This window comes from Cetorhinus maximus, chromosome 36, assembly GCF_964194155.1.
Source record: "Cetorhinus maximus chromosome 36, sCetMax3.hap1.1, whole genome shotgun sequence".
NCBI lineage: Eukaryota > Metazoa > Chordata > Chondrichthyes > Lamniformes > Cetorhinidae > Cetorhinus > Cetorhinus maximus.
The window spans coordinates 7,187,378-7,212,833 of NC_135914.1; the positions used below are offsets into that span (position 1 = coordinate 7,187,378).

Consider the following 25,456-nt stretch of genomic DNA (forward strand, 5'->3'; position numbering starts at 1 on the left):
TTATCATTAACTAGAAGCTGAACTGGACCAACCATATAAATACTGTGGCTACCGTAGCAGATCAGAGACTGAAAAATCTGCAGCAAGTAACTCACCTCCTGACTCCCCTAAGCCTGTCTGTCTAAAGGCACAAGTCAGGAGTGTGATGGAATACTCTCCACTTGCCTGGATGAGCATGGCCCCAACAACACTCAAGAAGCTTGACACTATCCAGGACAAAGCAGTCCGCTTGATCAGCACCCCATACACCAACTTAAACATTCACTCCCTCCACCACCGATGCACAGTGGCAGCATGTACCATATACAAGATGCACAGCTGCAACAAGGCTCCTTCGACAGCACCTTCCAAATCCACAACCTCTAACACCGAGGAAGGAAAAAGGCAGCAGGCGCTTGGGAACATCACCACCTGCAAGTTCCCCTCCAAGCCACACACTGCCCTAACTTGAAACTATATCATGTTGAAACTATGTCGCTGGTTCAAAATCCTGGAATTCCCTTCCTAACAGCACATGGACTTCAGTGGTTCAAGAAAGCGACTCACCACCACCTTCTCAAGGGCAATTAGGGATGAGAAATAAATGCTAGCCTAGCCAGTGATGCTCACATCCCATGAAAGAATGAAAAAAAAAGGTCTCACAGGTGTAAGGGGAAGCACCCCCATGTTCCAGCACAGGATCTTGTAAGTACAAGACATGATGTGGAGGTACTCGCCGTGCTGTATGTGAAGGACTTTGAGACATTTTAGAGAGTTGGGATGACTCATTGTATAAACGCAAGACTTTGTAATTCTTTGTCTCTGTGCTTCCTGCTTTCACTGAGCACCTATTGTAGAACTTATATGTAGAGGGTGTTTTGAAGGGTTGGGGGACATCAATCAGTATTCATTGTATCACATCACTGTGTAGAACAGCATAGCAGTGGAGCATTGTGATTCACAGCTCAATACGAACAACTGTATTTTAAGTTAAAGGGAGGAGTGCAAAAAAATAGAGGGTCAGTCGCTCCTGCCTTGAATGCTCGTTCTGGGACTGATTGTGTTCCACTTAAACAGGAACGAGTACAATAGCTGTAGATGGAAAATGTGTGCGCATTTTTTTTTCAGCCGCATTAAATTATCAGGTGTCCATAGAAGTGGAAGTGGCTGTACTTGTCATCACTCAAGCTCACAATGGCAGGAAGGTGGAGTTTGAAGGCTAATGAGAGGAGCAAGCTGTGTGAAATAGCCCACGTCTGCAACAGGCGGAGGTCTTCAGAGGGAAGGAGGGAGGCTTTCGGACTGGAATCCCAGAAAGGCACAAAGTAGAGGAAAATGTAAATGTTGGATCAAAATCAGGTTGTGCTGATCTAAACACCCTGGATGTAGTAACAGATTTTTTTTTCATTAACTGGTTAACGTTTTGTGAAAACAAAGATTGTGCAGCGCTCTGTATTTAAGGGACATAGATTGAGGTTGAAGACCTTCAGGATTGGTGTTACTGTACTTGATAGGAGCCTAAGCCTGTGGCCGTGCAAGTTGTGTTACCACTCCTCACTATGGCAAAGTGGTTCAAGGATTTCCAGCTGAGCCTAAAGACCCGGCCAAAGCCAGAGGGCACAGGAGCAACCCGAGCCGGAACAGATTGTGAGGGAGCAAACAGGAATCGGCGTGCCACCCAGGGTGAGATGAACCCTCGGGGGACTGGGAGAGAGGTAAAAGGGGTTGCAGAGAGAGGGCGTGGTGAATCTGAGCTGGGAAAACTCAGAAAAGCGGTAAATGCTGGGATGAAGGGGAAGTCTGCCGGAACTCAAGGAAAAACCGGCAGCAGCACACTGATACGAGGGAAAACAGAGTCAAATAAAAATCTCATTCAAGGGAAAACTCCTACAGGACTAATAAAAAATGGATTGACAATGAAGAAGGATAATGGGAAACCACCCAAAGGATCCGGGGAAATTGGAAACAGTCTCCCTGGAAAAAACAACAAAAATTCCAGCGTGGATCCCGGGAATGGCGAAGAAATTGGAAAACCTGTCAAAAATCCATCGTTGAAACGGGCACAAAATCCCAGTAAATCGGCACAAAGTTTTTCTGGGAAACTTGGTTTGAATCCAGGGAAAATTACAGGGAGGAGTCCAGCCAAAACTGAATTGAAACCTGATCTGAAAGCTGGGAAAAAAGATTCACAAACTGGGAAGGTGGACTTGAAAGCAGAGAAAACTGATGTAAAAAGTGGTAAAACAGACCTGAAAGCCAGGAAGGCAGATTTGAAAACTGGGAAACCTGAAACAAACACTGGGAAAACACCCGATTTGAAAACTGGGAAAACTGACCCAAAAACCAGCAAAACAACCAGTCAAAGCCCTGGGAAAACTGGATTAAATCTTGGAAAAATAACTGGGACAAACACTGGGAAAAATGGATTGAAATCTGGAAAAACGGGACAAAGTCCAGGGAAGACCGGATTGAATCTGGGGAAACTAACTGGGAAGAATTCTGGAAAAGCAGGACTAAATGCCGGGAAGCTGTCAGGGTCCAGCTACATTTCGCCCAAACACAGACTGATCAAAGTGGAAAATCAAGAGAAAAATGGGAAGAACCTGATGAACAGGATTCCAAATGCAGTGGAGGATGAAGAAAGTGGGAAAGCCAAACAGGACACGGTAGGAGGTTGCTTAATCCCTTTAACATTATGCAGAACATCACACAATGAAGTGCTTTTAAAGTTCAGTGACGTGTTACATAGGCAAATACATTGTGCATGAACAATAACCCACAGAAAGTTTTAGATCAATGACGATTTATTGTGTTTTTGGTGGTTCAGGTTGAGGGAGTAATAATAACTTGGACAGCAAGAAAACTCATGTGCATCCACCTTGATTGACAGGCAAGACCTCAGTTCAGTTGTTGTAAGTAATAAAGATAGCTATGAATTTCTATAGCACTTTTCATAATCACAGGACGTTCGAAAGCTCTTTACAGTCAATGAAGTACTTTTTTGAAATGTAATCACTGCTCTAGTGTTAGAAGCACGGCAGCCAACAAGCTCCCAATGTGATATGATTTTTCTTTTTAGAGATGTTGGTTGAGGGATTAAATATTGGCCCAAATATCTCCCCAAAGTCATTTTGGGGAGAACTCTTCTTCCGATAGTGGCCACAGAATCTTTCACTTCCATCTGAGAAGGAAGATGGGAAGTTGGTTCAGTGTCCCATCTGAGAAATGACACCTCTGACATTGCAGTACACCTCAGTACCTCACTAAAGTAACATCTCAGTTTTTTTGTGCTCAAGTGGGAACCTGCAACAGACTGACTCAGAGAGAAAAAGGAGGAAAGTATTTCAGATTTTTATTGCGCCAGTGCCTACATTCTCATGAGAAGCAATGGTACATAGGCACCTGTTGGGAGAGTTCCTCTAATGGCTCAATGAGTAAATGGAATGTTCGGGTTTCCACTAAGCCAGATGGAGAAGGAAGGCTCCAGGTTTTATCTCAGCTAGGGTGCCACTACAATTATCCTCAATATCCATGGGCAAAAGCAAAACCAGCCAATGACCCTGACCCTGATCCTGATCAGCGACTCTTGCTGGACAGCATGTTATGTGGACAATGAGTCAGGAAAGAATCTAATGGTGCCTTCCACAGTTGACTAACCTCCCAACTCTCTGCCAAAAGTAAAGAATGGCCAGTTGAAAGAGGTGCAGAGAAGTTGTAGAACCTTGAGCCACCAAGAACCAGCAGCAGAAGGAGCGGAGAAGAAATTAGGGACAAAATCCGTTTATTGGAATTCGATTTGTTCAGTATTAACTCCCAGTCAATAAAAAAACAGACTTGTATTCAAACAGCACCATTTACAATCTCAGGATGTCCCAGAGTGTGTCACAGCCAATGAAGTACATTTTAAAGTGCAGTCACTGATGTAATATAGGAAATTTGGCAGTTTATTTGCACACAGCAAGATCCCACAATCAGAAGTGCAGTAGTGTCCAGATGATTTGTTTGAAAGACTTTGGTAGAGGCATAAGTATTGGCCCCAGGACAGAGGGCAGAAATCCCCTGTTGAAATTGTGCCATGGGATCTGAGATGGAATACGGGACCTCGGTTTGATGTCTCCTTCGAAAAACAGCACCAGTGACAATGCAACACTCCCTCTGTACTGCATTGAGAGAGTGAGTCTGGATTATGGGCTCAAGTCACTGGCATATGACTTGCACCCACAACCTTCTGGCTTAGAGATGAGAGTGCTACCCACTGAATCATAGCTGGCACTTAGTAGATAATGCGCAACATTTGATTTTGGGTGCTGGCTTCATCATTGAAAATGGGACAATTAAGTTCCAGTTTACAATTGCTGGTTTAATAAAACCGTCACATGCAAGGGTGTGCAAGGCAGATTCATGTTCGTGTAAGTGAAAACTTGTTACACGCATGTGCACACCCCAATCCTTCAGGTACACTGGACTGGGCAAAAGATGGCCAACGCCACCCTAGTGTGCACCAGCCTCTGACAATGATTTTCCTTCTCTTCCTGGTCTCATCCTCCAATCTCCATGATAGTTTTTTGGTGAGATCATAATCCCACCACATGGGAGTCACAGGCATAAAGCTCCATCCTAGTACACAGTAGAAGGGTGCTAAACTTATATTTTATCCCCCTTATAATAATTTAGTTTAACAAAAGTTTTAGTTTATATTTTCCAATGTTGTTCTTCCATGCTACTTAAAGTAATGATTTAATATAAAGGCTACTCCCATTACCTGTGTCCTCCCATCATGGAAGCATAAATTGATTCGTGTACAGACCACACTGTCAGTCAAAGTAGCTTTCTTCGCTCTTAGGCTATGACACTGCAGCTGGTGAGTTTCACACATCTCCTGTGGGTGAAAGGAGACCAATCAATCCCTCCATGAGGAGGCATTAGGTAGAGTGCAGATGTTTTACAGCTTAAAGGGAAGGAAAATTGGAGGGCCTGTGATCTTGGACTGGTCTTATACTCTTGAGCTTAGCAGAGGATGAGGAGCAGATGTAGAATCCTGCACTTAGAGACTAAAAGAGTGGAAAAGTAAGAAATAAGAAGTAATTACATCCCACAGGAAAACTATGTTAATCAAGTCAAGTTCTTAAACTCTGAATATTAGGTACCTGACTTAACTCTTCCCCTTACAGGTCATCATTGTGGAGGATTATGCAGATCCATATGATGCCAAGAAACGAGAGACAGGACAAAATGACGCAGAGCGGGTAGGGGAGAACGATGGTTACATGGAACCGTATGACGCACAGCAGATGATTACAGGTAGGGTGACTAAGCTGTAGGGCAGCTCAGCTCATCTTGGCTAAGCCACGATCTGGCTTGTTTGCAGAAACTGCACAGCAACTGGTGCAGTATGCTGGAGATACAGTATGCATACTGGTGGAAAACAGGCATTGTAAACCATCCATGGTTGAAATATTGAGAAGGAGCTCCTTATAGGTTGACAATGGCACTTGTAGTATATAGGCAACCCAGCACAAACTCTTCCTCCAACTAGCCTTCATCATTTTCTGTGAAGAAACATCAAGCTTCTGTTTAATGTTCAACCTTACTCTCCACAGACAAAATGACAGTGACCAAGATTTCCATATAGGGAGCATTGTGTCCTTTAGCATCGTGTAATTGTGTTTAAGGGGAAGCTAGTTAAGCACTGGAGGGAGAATGGAATAGAAGGATATATTGATGAAGGGGGTGGGAGAAAGCTTGTGTGGCGCATAAACACTGGCATAGATCTGTTAAGACTGAATGGCCTGTTTCTGTGCCATAAATACTCTGTGACAGCAATAATTTGTAGTTGCGTAAACTTTAGCTTGCCCTTCGCTAAAGGTAGAAACATTTCATTGCCCATTCAGAAACTTGTAGCTGACTCCTGCCAGGATCTCTTAGAGGTTCGTACTGTATCATCCAGGTTATTTACTTGGAATGTATTTTCAGTCCAAGTGCAGATGGCAGGCTCATGAATTCAACTGCAGTGAAACCCCACATGACTTTAGTACTAAAGAGGCATTTAATTCTTTTTATTTGGATTATATCCATTCTTTGAGTCACAGTTTAGTCTCCTCCTCTCCTGAAGGCACTGACTCTTTTTTGAGGCAGAGGGCAGACATGGGTGAGGAATCCCTGGGATCTCCTTGCAGCAGCACTCTGGTACCTCAGCCAAGCAACTATGCTTATTTTTATTCATTCATGGGACTTGGACATCACTGGCGAAGCCAGCATTTATTGTCCATTCCTAATTGCCCTTGAGAAGGTTGCAGTGAGGCCTGTGAATTTAGACAGTCAGCATCAGTTACTTATTTGACAGTGGGGGACATAGCTGAGCAAAGGGATTGGAGTACAAGGGTAAGGAAGTTTTGCTGCAATTATATGGGGTTTTGGTGAAACCACACCTGTTGTGCTGTGTAAGTTTTGTCTCCTTGCCTAAGGAAGGATGTACTTGCCTTAGAAGGGATTGATTCCTAGGATGAAGGTTGTCCAATAAAATTGAGTAGAATGAGCTTATACCCTCCAGAGTTCAGAAGAGTGAGGTGATCTCATTGAAACATATGAAATTTTGAGAGAGCTTGACAAGGTAGATGATAAGAAGCTGTTTCCTCTGGCTGTAGAGTGTGAAACCAGGGTTCATAAGGCCCAATTTTAACTCGAAGTGAATGGATTTTGAGTGAGTTAAAATCAAGTCCTGTGCCTCAGGATAAGGGTTCAGCCATTTAGGGCTGAGGTGAGAAATTCCCTTGTTTGTGAATCTGGCTGCTTTCTATTTTCTTACTCCCTTATCCAGTCCAGCTGAAACTAATAGTGGGAATCAAGTCCTATCCTGGCTGAGATCAGCTGACTCAGCACAGACCAGGAATCAAACCGGGAGCATCCTAGGCTGTGTGGCTTGATACCACATCACACTGTGTAATTACCCACTAAGCTGTCATGGGAAATGTGTGCTATTTTTGCTGTCAGGCCACTACCAGTGCTTTTGTTGATTAGCTACTGGATGGTACACGAGAGAAGCCTCATAGTGTTTGCCCATCCTGTTTTTCCCTCTCTCCTAAAATTGGGAATTCAGTAGAACAGGAGAGTTAATTTTGCCGCGTTCCACTCAGTGATGCCATTGTTCCTCTAATGCATTTTTCATCGATGCTGATCCCTGAATTTTAATTTTACTTCCTAAGATCCAAAAATCCCAAGAATTTGTCTTTCCTACAATTTCAATGTATTCGAATCAAAACTGATTTGTTCAGTGGCTCCTCCTGTGAATTTTACCCATTGAGCAACCTGAAACGCAGAAACCAGGAAGGTACCAGCATTTGCTCTCTGATCTCCTGACCCTCAGCATTGGCGGCATTGTAATTACTCTCATTAGTCCCTGGATTAGGGATGGGTAAAATCAGGGTTCCATGTGAACAACAGGTGAAGCCAGTTTTTTTTATTCATTCACGGGATGTGGGCTTCGCTCGCTGGGCTAGCATTCACCGCCCATCCCTACTTGCCCTTGAGAAGGTGATGGTGAGCTGCCTTCTTGAATCGCTGCAGTCCATGTGGTGTAGGTACACCCACTGTGCTGTTAGGGAGGGAGTTCCAGGATTTTGACCCAACGACAGTGAGGGAATGGCGATATATTTCCAAGTCAGGATGATGGGTGACTTGGAGGGGAACTTCCAGGTGGTGGTGTTCTCATCTATCTGCTGCCCTTGTTCTTCTGTATGGTAGTGATCATGGGTTTGAAAGGGGCTGTCTAAGGAGCCTTGGTGAATTCCTGCAGTGCATCTTGTAGATGGTACACACTATTGCTACTGTGCATCGGTGGTGGAGGGTGTGAATGTTTGTGGATGTGGTGCCAATCAAGTGGGCTACTTTGTCCTGGATGATGTCAAGCTTCTTGAGTGTTGTTGGAGCTGCACTCATCCAGGCAAGTGGAGAGTGTTCCATCACACTCCTGACTTGTGCCTTGTGGATGGCGGACAGGCTTTGGGGTGTGAGGAGGTGAGTTACTCTTCATAGAATTCCCAGCTTCTGACCTGCTCTTGTAGCCACAATATTTGTATGGCTGGTCCAGTCAGTTTCTGATCAATGGTAACCCCCAGGATGTTGATAATGGGGGATTCAGTGATGATAATGCAAAGGGGAGATGGTTAGATTCTCTCTTGTTGGAGATGGCCATAGCCTGGCACTTGTGTGGCGTGAATGTTACTTGCCACTTGTCAGCCCAAGCCTGGATATTGTCCAGGTCTTGCTGCATTTGGACATGGACTGCTTCAGTATCTGAGGAGTCGCAAATGGTGCTGAACATTGTACAGTCATCAGCGAACATCCCCACTTCTGACCTTATGATGGAAGCAAGGTCATTGATGAAGCAGCTGAAGATGGTTGGGCCGAGGACACTACCCTGAGGAACTCCTGCAGTGATGTCCTGGAACTGAGATGACTGACCTCCAACAACCACACAACCACAATCAGCTTGCCTCCCTGTGAGAGGAAGCCAGCAGACACTCATTGGTGAGACTCCCATACTATGAAGTATTGAAGGACTGCAGGTTGCTTGTGGAAGTTGAATGCCAACAAGACCTTGCACTCTCAGGAGAAGAAGGAAGAGATACATTGAGAAAAGGAAAACAAAAAAATTCTAATTTATTTCACCCCAGGGCCTCAAAACTGTCACCTACAATGAATCTGTGGACATCTAAAATCTAATTGTGGCTTTTCCTAATCACTCTATCTTAATTTGCTTCATCTCTTACAATCTTGTAAATCTTTGGGTATCCTGTAATGTGAGCCATGTCCCTTCATTTCTCAATTCTAAGAGAGGACAATTGTCCTTAAGTGCACATGCAGATTAAATAGCAGCATCAGGGATATGGCACCCAGCTTTTGGTGTGAGCAGAGCACTGGTAAATTTGCACCGTAATCCCACTAACTAGGAGAGAAGAGGGAGGATACCATGCTGATGAGACAAAGCACAGAAAGCTGGCATTGGTACAAGCCTTTAAACATTCCCTTCCTTGCAGCTCAGTTCCTGTGACCGGGTCAGGGGTGGTTTTCAGAAAGTGACGCCTCGCTGGCGGAAGGCGGCAAGTTTTTTCCTGCCCTCGTGTGAGGGAGAGATAAGGGACGCCAGGGGAGGGGGAAGTGACAAGGTCAGTGCTGACCTTTGAGGTTGCGACTTCTGAACCCGGCTGTAGTGAATGGGATGCTGATTTACTGTACAGCTCGTGCAAGCAATTGTCCCTTTAAACATTCTTCCTCACCCCCCTACCCTACATTCATGGTGAGACCAGTTGAAGAAAATTGCATTCATATTTTTTGCCACATTCTCAAAAATACAAAGAGGGATTCTTATACAGTTACTGGTGCTTCTCATCCCTTTTATTCCGATGTTTAATGCCTCAAACATCTTGCTGTAGGCAGCTTTAGATTATCTAATTTGTGTATTATCATCTTTACGTGACATAAATGTTCTTACTGATTTGTTTTTAAAAGAGATCTCCACTTCTCTCCAGGACACCTTCAAGCTTTTCAGCATGTCTCTGCTGACAGCACTATGGTCTCTGAGTCAGAAAGTTGTGGCTTTGAGCCCCACTCCAGGAATTGAGTTTGGAATATAGGCTGTCACTCCAAGGAGTGAGTGAGGGAGTGCTATATTTCACAGATGTTGGTCTTTGAGTGAAACATTAAGCCAAAATTGCTTCTGCTTATCCTGCTGGTTCAGTTGAATGTTAATGATCCCATTGCACATTCTGAAGAGCAGGGGTTTCCCTGGTGGCCTGTCAATACACCTCCCTCAACCAAAGAATAAATTAATTGATTATCTCATTACTTTTGCAACTTCGCAATGTCCAAAATGACTGCTGCGTTAGCCTATATAATCATAGAATCTTACAGAACAGAACAAAGCCATTTGGCCCATCATACCTGTGCCTGTGATAGCCGTTCAAAAGAGATATCCAATTAATCCCACTTCCCTGCTCTTTCCCCATAGCCTACATAACAGTCTCCTGCATTTCAAAATAATACATTGTATGTGCAGTCATTTGAGCTGTTTCTGAGCAATGTGGTATGGTACTTTAAAATTGCCAATCTTTTTTTCCTTAAATCTGCAGTTGCAGCTGCCTCCCATTTCTGATTAAATTAATCCTTCCGTAAATTTTGGTGCCAGCAGTGGGTGTGTTCATTGCTCATCCAAGCAGTCTCATTTGTAACCATTCATTGAGGCTGTCTCAATCTGTCATCGACACTATTGTTCCATGATCCTCACAATTTAATAATACTAAATCCATAATCGACAATATTAACATTTACAGAGCTTTTTAAAATACAATTTCAGGGTCCTCACAACTGTGTTGGCACAGTCATTGGTTACAGGCTATGTAGTGGCATCAGATTCTGTTTTTATATGGTGCTGTATCAGCTGTTTTATTCATTCACAGGATGTGTGTGTTGCTGGCAAGGGACAGCATTTATTGCCCCTCCCTTATTCCCCCTGAGAAGGTGGCAGCCTTCTTTGGGTACAACTGAGTGATGTGCTCGGCTATTTCAGAGGACAGAGTCAACCACATTGCTGTGGGTCTGGAGTCACATATAGGCCATACAGGGCAAGGATGGCAGATTTCCTTCCCTAAAGGACAGTGGTGAACCAGATGGATTTTTACAATCTGCTAGTTTCATGGTCACCATTACTGAGACCAGCTTTTTATTCCTGATTTATTTAATTAATTGAATTCATATTCCCCAGCTGCCATGGTGGGTTTTAACTCATAGTTTCAAGATCATTCATCCAGGCCTCCGGATAACTCACCCAATAACACAACCACTCTGCTTTCATATACTTACGCAATTGTTGACTATCTCAAGGATGGTGTGCTGTTTAATAATGTGAGGAGCTTTATACCAAGTAACACAGATTGTGTTACTCTGCCTGGTGCCAATGGGAATCTGTATATCTTACAACCGCAAAGCCCAATTGCTGTGAATGGGAACATCCTGAGATCAACTTATAGAATCATAAGAATAACAGCACAGGATGAACTAATTTGGCCCATTGCGTTTGAAGCACTTGGAGATGTTTTGGAGAGATATGGTACTGTATTATAAATTATGCATCTCTTTTTCTCTTGAATCTGCAGTCACAGCTTCCTCCCATCTGCCATTTCTCTGATTAAATCTGGTGTTTTTATCTGAAGCTCTTTGATCCCTTTTCCTGTATTTTATATTCTTCCTTTTCAAATATTTATCCAAATCCCGTGTAAATGAAATTATCATCTGTCCCTCAGCAGCCACATGTGGTTAGCTGCTGTTCGAGTCTGAGTTAGCTGTCTACTGACCTGACAGCAGCAAGATACGGCTAGTGGCCTCAACACTCTTGGTTGAGGGAGCGAATATCAGATGGGATTCCAGCTTCTGATTCTTGTACACTGCGATTTTAATCATTTTTTTTCAAATCCTTCCATAGCCTTATACCCTCCCCTATCTCTGTAACTTCCTATAGCCCTACAACTATCCAAGTTATCTGTACTCCTCCAATTCTGGCCCGTTTCCTCTTTTCATTGCTCCAGCATTGGCGGCTGTGCCTCCAGCTGCCCAGGCCCTAAGCTCTGGAATTCCCTCCCAAAACCTCTCTCCCTCTCCTCCTTTAAGATGGTCCTTAAAACTTACCGCATTATCTAACTTCTGGCCACCAGCTCCAATATCTCCTTATGTGGCTCAGTGTCAAATATTGTTCAATAACTCCCCGATGAAGTGCCTGGGGATGTTTTACTACTTTAAAGGCGCTATACAAATACAAGTTGTTAAGTACCATAACTCTCACTGTGCAGTGCGTGTACATGGACATCAGGGAGGCTAGGATTAGGTTCTCGACAGCGGGAGCCACACTGACGCCCACTGCTCAGGCTCAGACGCGAAGAAAGCGACCAATTAAGGAAGGGATTGGTGGGCTGTCACGACCTGCGGAATGGAACCCCAGTGAGATTCAGTGTCCTAAGATGGGGAAGGAAGAAAATTAGCCATAGACAAAAAGAAATAATAAAGGAAGGCTCAGTAAGTAGCAGGAGCAGGGTCTCCATCTGCCCTGGAAAAGGTTAATAATTCTCCAGCTGCATAGAATGTCAGGAAGTGAGCGGGCACGCAGCGGAAGGCCAGAATAAAAGATTTTGTTCTCTTTATTAATGTAATTTCTGCCTGTTGTTTGTGCCGAGTTCCTGATCACTGATATTTATGGAACAACATTTTTGAAATTTACCTTTAAATATGTTAACTCCATGTGAACTGCCATTATGCTAGCATCAGTATCAAACTAGCAACAGAAAAAGGAAGATTTACATTTATGTGGCAGCTTTCATGACCATACAATGTCTCAAATTTGTTGAGGTATAAAAGGCAGCACAGAACACCAGCGAAAACCCTCTTGTGCTGTTTGAAATAGTAGCTGTGAAATCTTTTACATCCACCTGAGAGGGCAGATGGAGCCTCAGTTTAACAATGCAGTGATCCCTCAATTCTGGTACTCGTGTGCTACCAACTGAGCCAGAAGCACAAATTGTAAACATAGGAACGTAGGAACAGAAGTAGGTCATTTCAGCCCCTCCAGCCTATTCTGCCATTCAGTGATATCATGGTTGATCTGTGACCTAACCCAATATACCCGCCTTTGCTCTTTATTTCTTAATACATTTGGTTAACAAGAATCCTTCAATCTTAGATTTTAAAAATAGCAATTGATCGAACATCATCTTTTTTCTGAAGAAGTGTTTCCTAATTTCGCTCATGAAAAGTCTGGGTCTAATTTTTTGCCTATACCACCCACACACACACACACACACCCACCCACACAACCCCCCCCCCCGCCCGCATCCCCCAAGTCCTAGACTCCTAAACTAGCAGAATAAAATTCTCGCTGTTTAACCTATCTGTTCTCCTTAATATCTTAAGCTTTGATCAAATCACCCTTAACCTTCTAAATTAGAGGGCATACAAACCTATTTGTTTAATCTCACCTCATAGTTTAACAATTGGGAGTCCAGGTATCATTCAAGTAAATATATGCTGTTCTTCCTCCAAGGCTAATGTGTCCTGCCTAAGGTGTGGTGTTCAGAACTGCTAATAACCAGGGCTTTGTATAGCTGAAGCATGACTTCTACAGTGGGAAGTTAATGATTGCAATCAGATAGTGGGTGTAGATGTCACTTCAAACAAACAGAAAGTCGCAGAGTGACAATCGGGTACTACTGTTGTCTTTATTTTACCCCGGACTTGGAATGGGGATAAATCAGCCAGGTCCTGCTGCTGCATCCTGAAATAATAAAAAATTATAAGAACCTCTCTTTTTCTCTAATCACCATGAAAGTTACAGGAGTGCTGGGTGTTACACCATGTAATTTCTGGGAATGTGATTTTATTGCTGTGCAGTTGAACAGGTGCTAAGATGGCCCATTGGAGCCCTAGTCATTGAATGCCCATGTTATCCTTTGCTCTGGAAACTGACTGCAATGGAAATTAAAATCAAGAGAGATGTAGAACAGGCTGTGGCCTAGATTACAATACCGCAGTCAAAATTACAACTGCCCCCCCCACCATCCCCTTCGCCATACCATATAAACTGGTAAGTATCATTTTCACGGTGCTTCATCCCTGATTGCAGCTCAGTTGCAATTGGGAACTTCCAACTCCACTTATTTCAGAACCATTTTGTTCTGTTGAAGGGTCATGAGGACTCGAAATGTCAACTCTTTTCTTCTCCGCCGATGCTGCCAGACCTGCTGAGTTTTTCCAGGTAATTCCGTTTTTGTTTTAAATCCACCTGTGTCTGCTCATTACTGGGATACTTTGTACTGAACAGAATAGATGAAGGATTTGCGACTACTGAAAGCTTCTGTGGAGCCAAACCCAGCCCCTGTTTCTTCATACTTCACTGGAGCATGCAAAATATATTATGGAGTTTGGATATTTTAAAATAAGACCAATGGGACTAGAGGCCAAAGATTTTAAAAAAGTAACCTGAACCAGTGTCATATTTCAATGTAGAACTATCTGCCCAGAAACAGCAATGAGATAATGACCAGATAATTTGCTTTGGTGATTTTGGTCGATAGAAAATTGTTGGCTAGGACACCAGGGAGAATTCCCTGCTCTTCTTCAAAGCAGTACCATTAAATCTCTGATTTCCACCTGAAAATGTAGACAGAGCCTTAATTTAATGTCTCACCTAAAAGACAGCACTTCTAACAGTGCAGTACTGCAACATGAGCCTAGACTTTCTGCCCAAGTCTCTGGAGTGGGACTTGAACCCATAACCTTCTGACTCAGAAACAAGAATGCTACTGACTGGGCCACAGCTAACAGGAGAAACATAGCCCAGGCACTTCCATACAGAAACAGCAAGGAAAACGCGGAACCATGTACACCCTAAATGTGCTTCTTGTTGCGATTTTTTTATAGCAACACTGTGGAAGTAAGTTATGGGGAAGCGGCGAGGTAGACATCCAAGCTTAGGCCAATTCTACCTTCACCTGACACCCACATGCAAGCACTTTTCAGCAGGCATTACTGGACTGGCATCAGGAGCAGGAAGTCTACCTGATTTTCTCCCTCTGTTACCCATAAGCATTAAACTCCACGGTAGCATCTCTTTTGCTATTTCCACTAAGATCAGATAAATCAATGTGGAGCAGAGATTAAACTCATTGCTTCCTTGCTTTGTAAGGGCTCAGTGATGGCAAGTTTTTCCCTTCAGCTATCAACCACCTGCCTATAGACCTGAACCGGTGCTTGTTGATAATTATGAAGTGATGGACTGTGGCCGCAGGATTATTTTGTCACAACACGGCTTCCTGAGCATGCAAGCCCAGTGTCGCCGGAGCAGGGGCGACGCCGGGCTAACAGCAACAATCCCATTGCTGCAAGCAAAGACTTCCTTTCCTCAGTACGAATGTGGCATGTGAGGCCCAGAGAGGAAGCAGGAGAGAGAGGGAGGAAACAGGCTGAGGAAACTGCACCCTGGAAACAATACAACACATCCACATTTGGAAATCTTCAGAAAGGAGACAGGTTTCCGAGAACGCAGGATTAACCATTTTACTGCTGAACGGTGCATACCATATGGGTTAAAATCCATGGGCCCTTCCACTGAACTATGTCAGTTCAGCTTGCCTTTGAGTAGAATGTTATGGGGTGGAGGCCCACCTCTGGACTTGAGCACATGATATCACCTGAAACTCCAATATGGAGAGATTGCTGCTTGTCTGAGCTGGGTAGCGTTCTTTGGATGAGACATTATACCGAGATCCCAAATGCCTGTTCAGGAAGAAGAGCGTGTTGCGTGGGTGAGGGGAGGGGTTGTTGGTGAGGATGCGGAGGTGCAGTCCTCCTGGTGTTCTGCCCAATATTTCCTCATTCCACCACCACCACCAAAAACAGACAATTAATTCATCTCATTTTTGCTTGCAGGATCTCACTGTGCATAAAATGGATACCACAGTTGCCCACTGAAAGATCAGATCCCCTTTCCCTATCCAGTAGCCCCTGCTGGAAAGTGTCTGCGTCTGTGTACAAGTGGATTTGTCAAGTATGGAGAGGATCAGGCTGGGCTGTGTGAGACTCACAAGGACTCCCCTCTAGGGTCACCCAATGAAGGAAGGCCATTTGGGGGAGGTGTTCAGAGAGTCATAACCTGGGAAGAGGGCAACACCTTCAGGGGAGGAGGAAAGAAAATAGACAAAGCAAAAGAGACAGCTAGAAATACACAGCAGGTCTGGTGAAGAGCCTACACCCAATACACTCATTTCTTATATTTAGGGGCCTGCTGCCTGTTTTCCATTGTCTGTTGTGTGATGCACAGTCACACTAGTATCCCAAGGCATAATTTCAGTCATTTCTTCATGGACCTGCCCTGCACAACCTCTTTTGTGCAGTCTGCACTTCCTGTGAACAGTGAATTGATATTAAAAAGTCCCAGTGAAAATGTTGCCTTCTGACCTGCTCCCTGAAACTGCCTTCAGGTTGCGTGACATCTGCCTGTGGTGCCGAATGCTGCAGGTCCCCAGGGTATGCACAGACAGAAACCGCTGGCTTAGCAGGCTGCCACTATAAATGACCTGGGTTCTGACAGGTTCATGCACTGCTTAGCAAAAAAAAACCTCCTAATTTATTCCAATAGAGCTGATTTTAAAAGAGATCCAGTTTTATATAAGGCAGAGGATGATCACCTGAGGAGCAAGCTGTCAGGAGCTGAGGAAAAGGCAGTCAGCTTATATGGCAGGTACATCACATCCCTATTCCTTGTCTTGGGAGTCAGAAGATTGTGGGTGCCACACTGTCAGAGGGTCAGTACTGAGAGAGCATTACACTGTTGGATGTCAGTACTGAGGGAATGCTGCACTGTTGGAGGTCAGTACTGAGGGAATACTGCACTGTCATAGGGCAGTATTGAGAGAGCATTACACTGTCAGAAGGTGACTACTAAGGGAGCTCTGCACGTTCGGAGGGTCAGTACTGAGGGAGCGCCGCACTGTCAGAGGGTCAGTACTGAGGGAACACGGCACTGTCGGAGGGTCAATACTGAGGGAGTGCCGCACTGTCGGAGGGTCAGTATTGAGGGAGTGCCACACTGTCGGAGGGTCACTATTGAGGAAGTGCCGCACTGTCGGAGGATCAGTTCTGAGGGAGCGCCGCACTGTCAAAATGTCAGTACTGAGGGAGCGCTGCACTGTCGGAAGGTAGGTACTGAGAGAGCGCTGCACTGTCGGAGGGTCAATACTGAAGAGCGCTGCAGTGTCAGAGGGTGAGCACTGAGGAAGCACTGCACTGTCGGAGGGCCAGTACTGAGGGAGTGCCACACTGTCAGAAGGTCAGTACTGAAGGACTGCCGCACTGTCAGAGGGTTAGCCTTGAGGGAGCGCTGCACTGTCGGAGTACAGTACTGGGGGAGCGCTGCACAGTTGGAGAGTCAGTACTGGGGGAGTGCTGCACTGTCGGAGGGTCAGTACTGAGGAAGCAATGCACTGTCAGAAGGTCAGCACTGAGGGAGAGCTGCACTGTCAGAAGGTCAGTACTGAGGAGGTGATGCACTATTGTAGGTGCCATCTTTTGGATAAAACTGAAGCCTTGTCTGCCCTCTTGGGTAGATGTGAAGGATATTTGAGGAAGGGTAAAGGAGTTCTCACTGTTCTGCCCAATATTTATCCTACAGCCAATACCTTAAAAAGAGATTATCTGGCCGTTATCTGATTGCTGTTTGTGGGAGCTTTTTGTGTGTGAATTAGGCTGTCATGTTTTCTACAATATATCACAACAGTGACTACGTTTCAAAATAACTTAATTGGCTGTAAAACACATCCTGAGGTTGTGAATGTGCTATAGAAATGCAAGTCTTTTTTTCATTGGGGATCCCACTCATTGGAGAACTAGAAGTACGAATGCAGTGGCCTTGTATGTAGAACAGATGCACCTTTTATCGTCTCCTTTCTGTGCTCCTCTATTGAATGCACTGGCTGTCGCGGAACACTAACTGTGCTCCATGGGCACTGTGCCATCCTCCCCTGTTACATCCAAGTGGTAGTTACAGAAATCATCTATCAACTTGGACACTTCGTCTCAGTAATGTCAATATCTTAGGGTACCACCACCAATCAAATTCACATCCAAAACTACAGACTTTCCACCCAGGCTGAGGGCTCTTTTAACCACTTGGGGAATGGAAATCTATCCAAAGCAGTGGCTGAAATTCCTGCCTACTTTGGTCTTGTAGGAATGTTTTAACGCATTTGTGACAAGTTCCTTTCACCAATATTTTTAATAGAAGCATTAATTCAATCCACTCTTTTCAAATATCACACAGTGGGGTTCGTTTCCAACATGGCAATAATTTATATAATCCCTGAGCAGGTCAGAGCTCCCACTCTTGGTATGTTCCCAAGTTAGTAGAGTAACTGACTTTTTTGCCCCCAATTTAGAAATCCGAAGACGAGGATCGAAGGACCCACTTGGGAAGCAGTCCCTGTTGTATGACAGTCCCTATGAACCGGGGGAAATGGGGACAAAGCAGGAGGCACTTGGGAACTCCGCCCTAGAGAGGACAGGAAACCAGCGGCCAATCGACAGCTGTCTGCCGGAGAATGATGAGCGTCCCGCAGCAGAGTATGAGCAGCCCTGGGAGTGGAAGACAGAACAGATCGTAAAAGCACTCACAGGTACAGCAGGAAGCTCTGAAGGTAGAACTGTTCGCTGTTTGTGCAGGAGGTTCAGGCAGATAAAGGGACCAGCTAATGCGGTTCTGAGTCATCTAGGCCAGGAAGGGCTGGGGTTCCTTCACTGTTGTGCGCTGAGGTAAATTACCTCAGTTCGGGCAAAAGTTGACATCCAGTCTGGTCACCACACCTTAGGAGGGATGTGAGGGTTCTTGGGAGCGTGTAGGAAAGATTTACCAGAATGATTCCAGGGATGAGGAATCTTAGTTACAAGGTTAGGCTGGAGAAGCTGGGGTTGTTATTTTTGGGGCAATGGAGATTGAGGGGAGATTTGACAGAGTGTACAAGATGATGACAGGTTTCGAAAAGGTAAACAAAGAAAAACTGTTCCCATTTGCTGATCATGCAAGGACTTGGGGCACAGATTTAAGGTTTTGGGCAAGAGATGCAGGGGACCTGGAAATTGCTGCCCACGAGTATGGTGGAAGCGGAGACAATCACTAATTTGATGTGGAAATAAACTCGCAGGGCTACGGAGATAGAAGTGGGGAATGGGACTGACTGGATTGCTCTACAGAGAGCCGGCATGGACTCAATGGCCAAATGGCCTCCTCCTATGCCATAGTAACGCCAAGGGCTGGATTTTACAGGGCGCTGTGTTCCCTGTCCCCTGGCTAAAATGTCAGGGAAGGTGGTGGGGAGCCCACCTACAATCCCAGTGGCTGCCCCACAGTAACTTAATGCTGGGAGCAGCATTAATTGCTTGAAGGCAAGACTTCAGCCCCTACCTTGATGTTTAGTCCTGCCTTAGAGAGCTGCCAGCCCATCAGAATCTCAGCAGTGCTGCTAGGAGCAGTGGCCTTTGCTAGAACTACAGGCAGTCCCACCATGCTCAGGAATTTAGGTAAGTCTGGAGTTGAGGGTCTCACCAGAGCCTGCCAGCTGTTCTGGTGAAGGGGTATGGGGCACTGAGTTAAAGAGGTCAAGGGGCAGGGTAAAAGTGGGTGTTATCTTAGTGAGGTGTGTCGGATGGGCCCAGAGGGCCCACAAAGGAGATTCCCCACCATTTACCCGACACCTAGCCCATGCATCTAAAGCTGCCACATAGTGTGTGTCTCCCCCTGTCCTGGATAAAATAGTGGTGGGATGAAGCACTTAAATGGCCATTAATTGGACACTAAGGGCATCAATAGGCCCAAGGGTGGGTGGGCCACCGGCCACCTTTCCTGCCTGCTGTAAATTTTCAGACAGGTTGGTGGTGAGCAGGTAGGTGGTGGGAAGGCAACCCACTGAATTTTATGTGCCTCCTCACCTTCAAACCCGCTGGGGGGGAGCGTAATATCCAGCCCTATGACTCTACAATCAACTCCAGCAACTCAGGTTCAAAGAGGGAAAATCTGTCAGTTTCCCTTTTCCCGATCACTATCTACTGATACCTACTGGAAAATTTGTGTCTTGTGCATCGGATATGAGCAGGCTCAGCTATGATACTGCCTATGTTCAAATAGTCTGTCAAGACTTTCACTTTGAAGAATTGGGTGAAGTGCCGGAGGGGTTGCTGGGGCTCTTAGAACAGGACCTCAGCACAAGCAAAAGGAACAAACAATAGGGGGGTTGTGATCTACTGTTTGGCAAAGAAATTTTTGGTTTTTTTGGGAAAATAAGGTGAGTGGGCCCTTGGCGGATATTTTGTCTAATAGTTTTTGCTACCTTCTGTCTGTCCCACTCAGTCCAGTTCGAGTCCACAGAGAGATCATCTCCACCCAAAGAGGAAAAGGTCAAACACCACCATAGGCAGCCAAGCTGGACCCAGAAGGTCCTGAGGCAACAGAGTCCAGAGAGCAGTGAGATGGGAGAGAAGGTGGATCCAAACATCCCTTTAGAAAAACAAGTGTAAGTGACCATATTCCCACTACTGTTCCTCCAAAGCTCCCAGTACCCAATTCTGCACACTCTTCCTCCTTTTCCTTGTTGAAATCCAAAATCATTGAGCCGCTCTATCTCTAACTCTTTCCTTTCCCGGTTCAAACTGTGCAATTGCACACGTCGTTCCCTCTTCCAATCAACAGAATCCTAAGACTCCAGCATGGTATAATCTAATCATCACTTCTTGATTTACCACATCTTTTTTCCTCCACCTTGAACCTTCACCCAACTTTAACTAGCATTTCCATTTTTCCACAGCTGGTATCACGGCGCCATCACCCGAATGGAGGCAGAGTCTCGTCTACAGGCCTGCAAGGAGGCCAGTTACCTGGTACGAAACAGCGAGTCAGGAAACAGCAAATATTCTCTTGCCTTAAAGTAAGTATTCAGGAAGCTTTGTACTGGGCATCAGAGGGTCGTACCTGAAATATGTTACAACAGGAATTAAACAGAGTTGTTGTCTGAGCCTCATTCCCGAGGCTGTACTTGTTGACAATAGCAAAGCATGGTTGTGATTGGCTGTCCTTCGATTTGAGGATGCCGTCTACTCAGGGTCATGAGTTTCTGCCATGGCTGTTCAGGTGACTGAGCAGGCCAATTCTGAACTCGCAGCTCTTTGGGCAGGTGGGGCAGGATTTGCTTATTTTTCCTTCTTTGCCACTGCTCTACCTCATCCTGAAATGGGTTGGGACTGAAAACTTGATGGTAGAAGCAGGATGTCAGAAAAAGAGACAGGAGCATGGGGTTCAGGAGTTTGGATGGGGCAGAGGCAGGGGTAGTTTTCTAGGAATATGACGCAAGTTGTGGGAATGGGGTAAGGTGAGAGAGGGGTTAGATGAAAGGGTCCACACTGCCCAACACCAACACCTGAATTGGATGAGACGATGAAGGAAAGTTGACCTGAAGTACTGTGTTGAGTCTCATGATTTTGCCATCTTTCAGATGTGACCCCATAGCACAGAAACAGGCCATTCAGCCCATCAAATCTAAATCTGTAATTTTGTCCATATGAACCATCTAGTCTATTTCTCATACCAAGTCCTTAACCTTCTCAGCTCTAGTAAAACCACCCTAACGTCTCAAGTTTTTCTTTAAATGAATTCTCAGAATGTGAGTGTCACTGGCAAGCCCAGCATTTAACATCTGGCCCTATTTGACCTGGTGGACCCTTTTTGAACTGTTTCAGTCCATGTGGTGAAGGTGAGGGGTTTGATAGAACTGAGTGGCTCGCTCGGCCACTTCAGAGGGCAGTTAAGAGTCAACCATGCTGGTGCAGGGACTAGACCCACATGTAGGCAAAGACAGCAGGTTTTCTTCTGTATAGAACATTAGTGTAGCAGTGAGTTTTATGACAATCCAATAGCTTCCGAGTCACTTAATAAAACCATTTTCCTATTTCCATATTTTAAAAAGAACTAAATTGAAATTCCCTAAAATAATAAAATAATAGTCTAGGTCTCTAGATTACTAGTCCAATAACTTTCTTTATAACTCTATGCCCCTCTTCCCTTGTAACAGCCCACTGAATCAATGCTGCTCATTTTCCATTGTTTTCATATCCTTGGTATCATGACCAAAGTTGTAGAGTACGCCAACACTGGCTAAGGTCCTGCATAACGTCAACATTACCTCCAAGCTTTTGCATTCTATTTGTCTAGGTAAAACGAATGGATCCATTGCCATTTTTAATGACCTTATTCAGTCATTAATGGTAACATCACAAGTCATCTAACTATTAAGGAATGCTCAGCCTCTGCATAGGTTGCTATGAATAAGGATCTGAGATTTCAACACGGCTTTTGGTTTTCATACAAAAATGGACAGAATCACTGAATGTGATCCGAAAACAACCATAAAAATCCCACACACGGAAATTGACTTATTCAATGCCCACAAATTAATGTTTTCATCATGGGTGTAAATCAATGTTCCACCAGGTGTCCAATCTTTAATCAGTGTTTGAGAGCACAGCTTGATGGTATTAAGCTGTGTCCATCAAAAGCTCTCTCTCAGATACTTCCAGCTGATCCGAGCAGTTGGGTGCTACAGTGACATTGGTTTTAGCTTAGAGTGAGGAAAATAATCAGCCCTGCCTGCTTCTCTTCATCTACTAATTCCTGATGGGGAGCAGAGAGAGGGAGAAAGAGTCAGGTGAAGTTCAGATCAGGGAAACCTGTGATGCTCTACCTGCAGACACTCACTTCAGTTCATGCATAAAGACTGGCCATTTGAATGAAGTATGTGAGGTGCCTGTGGTGCCCATAACCCTTACTGCATGGATTAGTTGGGCTGAGTGGCCTATTTCTGTGCTGCGCAGTCTTCAGTACTGGTGCGAGGGGGACTTGGGGATGGGTAACAAAAGTCAAATGAGAGGTGACCTTTTTGAACTATAGAGGATTCTGAGGGGCCTTGACAGGTTAAATGCTGAGAGGATCTATCCCATTGTAGGGAATCTTGAACTAGGGAGCACAGTTTAAAAATAAGGGTCTCCCATTTAAGATGGCGATGAGGAGGAATTTCTTCTCTCAGAGGATCGTTAATTTTTGGAATTCTCTTCCACAGGAAGCAGTAGAGACTGGGTCACTGACTATATTGAAGGTTGAGTAAGACAGATTTATGATCTACAATGGAGTCAAGGGTTATGGGGGGCGGGGGTTGCCACAGGCAGAAAAATGGAATTAAGGCCACAGTTATCTTATTGAATGGTGCAGCAGGCTTGAGGAGCTGAATTCCTATTTCTGATGATTTTATGGTCTCTTGATGATACTGATACTCTCTCCTGTGATTTGTCTACTCTGTACAGAACCAGCCAAGGATGTGTTCACATCATTCTAGCCCAGACAAAAGACAATAAATATACACTGAATCAGAACAGCGCCCTCTTTGACAGTATTCCTGAGGTGGTGCATTACTATTGCAATGAAAAGCTTCCATTCAAGGATGCGGAACACATGACTCTCCTTTACCCTGTGCAGAATAAACAGCAATAATTTGTGCAACTGCTCGTCTGTACAACCCGATGACGAGACAATAGTCCATAAAAAAGACACCCACAGCGGCCTCCCAGTCAACTCCGACCAACAGACAAGGAGGACATAGAGAGAGAGAGAAACCATAGCTGGAGAACACTCAACAGCAGCCTTCCCAACCAACTCCAACTGACAGAAAGAGAGAGAGATAGGGAGGATGCAGCCAGATATTGCACATGGCAATAGCAATATGCAGACAGACAGCTTCCAAACCAACTGACAGGTACGAGAAGAGATAGCATAGCCACAAATCGCACACTATAGCCGGGCCTCCAGACCAGCAGAGGTGAGCGGCTGGGAGGACACCAACAGACTTAATCTTCTGACAAAATAGTGGAAGGAGAAAGAATATAATCACAAAATAGCACATCTTCAAGCCCAGGGACAAACAGTATAGAAACACATGAAGAAATGTACTGGAATTGAATAAGAAATGAACTGGGTGCTTGGGTGGCGCATACTTAAGTTTCATCCCGGAACCTGGTTTTAAATTCAGCCCAGGATGATGGGATGAAAATCTCTTTGTTCTGTTGACCAAATGTGACGTGAGTCTACAGTACCCTCAACCTAACTCCTTGGTTCTCTCTAAATTGGCAATTTCACTCAGAGGCCACAGCACAGTTGAAGTGGAGAGTGGGAAAATAGTACATTGATACAAAAAGGACCGGTATGCTGATAGTGGGTTCAGGCACATTGTGCAAACTGTGTAAAAGGAGTTCTGCGTTCAACCTGTGCTGTACCTGTCCTGGGAGTGTTTGATGGGGACAGTGTAGAGGGAGCTTTACTCTGTATCTAACCCCATGCTGTACCTGTCCTGGGGGTGTTTGATGGAGACAGTGTGGAGGGAGCTTTACTCTGCATCTAACCCCGTGCTGTACCTGTCCTGGGAGAGTTTGATGGGGACAGTGTGGAGGGAGCTTTACTCTGTATCTAACCCCGTGCTGTACCTGTCCTGGGAGTGTTTGATGGGGACAGTGTAGAGGGAGCTTTACTCTGCATCTAACCCCGTGCTGTACCTGTCCTGGGAGAGTTTGATGGGGACAGTGTAGAGGGAGCTTTACTCTGTATCTAACCCCGTGCTGTACCTGTCCTGGGAGTGTTTGATGGGGACAGTGTAGAGGGAGCTTTACTCTGTATCTAACCCCATGCTGTATCTGCCCTGGGAGTGTTTGATGGGGACAGTGTAGAGGGACTTTACTCTGTATCTAACCCCGTGCTGTACCTGTCCTGGGAGTGTTTGATGGGGACAAATTAGAGGGAGCTTTACTCTGTATCTAACCCCGTGCTGTATCTGCCCTGGGAGTGTTTGATGGGGACAGTGTAGAGGGAGCTTTACTCTGTATCTAACCCCGTGCTGTACCTTTGCTGGGAGTGTTTGATGGGGACAGTGTAGAGGGAGCTTTACTTTGTATGTAATTTGTGCTGGGAGTGCTTGATGCTTTCGCTGAGAAGGAACCTCATTTCCCAGCAACAGCAACTCTCACTATAATCAGCAAAAAAATATATAAACAACTAACTTGCCACTTGACAACAGTTGCTAGATTTCACTGTGCAAAGTGTTTTGAGGTATTTCACAAAGTAAGGGGCGAGATTAATACAAGTATTATCTTGTTCCTGATGTCTGCTACTCACCTGGAACAACAGGTTGTATTTATATAGTCCCTTTAACATACTACAATGTCCCAGGGTGCTTCACTCGAGGGTTAGCAACTTTTGACACTCCAAAGTTTGTTTCTCTTTATTAAAAAAAATACAAACTCTTGGTCTTATTGTTTACCTCTTTTGCTGGTGGAATATTATAGGCAGTAAAAAATGACGAGCTGTCATCATTGAATTGTCCTAAATTGTTCAAAAAATGTACGTTTAATTAAAACACTTAACAAATGGAGAGAGTTTGAATTTTCTTGCTTAAAATACAATGCCTCCAGAGACGTGAAATAAATTATTAAACGTTGGCCTATTAATTTTTCCACCTCCTTCTGAATACTGAGGCCAATTCTAGCATCCTGACATCCAGTCTGAAATTAGATAATGCAACAGAGACAGAAAATTGAACCTGGGATCTTCTGTTCCATTAGCAATGGTTACAGCACAGAAGGAGCCTAAACGGCCCTTCATGCTCGCGCCGGTTCTCTGCAAGGTCCACTCACATAATCATACTCCCCGGCTTTTCCCCATAGCACTGTCATTTTTTTTCTTTAGAAAATTATCCAATTCTATTTTGCAGGCCTCTATTGAATCTGCCTCCACCACACTCTTAGGCAGTGCATTCCAGATCCTAACCACTCACTGTATAAAAATGTTTTTCCTGATGTT

At 44.8% G+C, this 25,456-nt stretch overlaps 1 protein-coding gene across 1 annotated transcript; it reads left to right on the plus strand.

Annotated features, from left to right (window-relative positions):
• The first annotated feature begins 993 nt into the window (after nucleotides 1–993).
• LOC144672265 (uncharacterized) lies at nucleotides 994–25,026 on the plus strand. The gene is made up of 6 exons (XM_078534105.1): nucleotides 994–2,645; nucleotides 5,151–5,280; nucleotides 17,952–18,188; nucleotides 19,916–20,078; nucleotides 20,370–20,489; nucleotides 22,915–25,026. The coding sequence occupies exons 1-6, from the start codon at nucleotides 1,539–1,541 to the stop codon at nucleotides 23,099–23,101; spliced, it is 1,944 nt and encodes a 647-aa protein (XP_078390231.1). The 5' UTR covers nucleotides 994–1,538; the 3' UTR covers nucleotides 23,102–25,026.
• Nucleotides 25,027–25,456: the final 430 nt, after the last annotated feature.

Excerpts from the sequence above, each read along its gene's own strand:
- LOC144672265 (XM_078534105.1), top strand. The coding sequence starts at position 1,539 with ATGGCAAAGTGGTTCAAGGATTTCCAGCTGAGCCTAAAGACCCGGCCA. Across the intron at positions 2,646-5,150 it reads GGAAAGCCAAACAGGACACG|GTCATCATTGTGGAGGATTA; the intron begins GTAGGAGGTTGC and ends TTCCCCTTACAG. Across the intron at positions 20,079-20,369 it reads ATCCCTTTAGAAAAACAAGT|CTGGTATCACGGCGCCATCA; the intron begins GTAAGTGACCAT and ends ATTTTTCCACAG.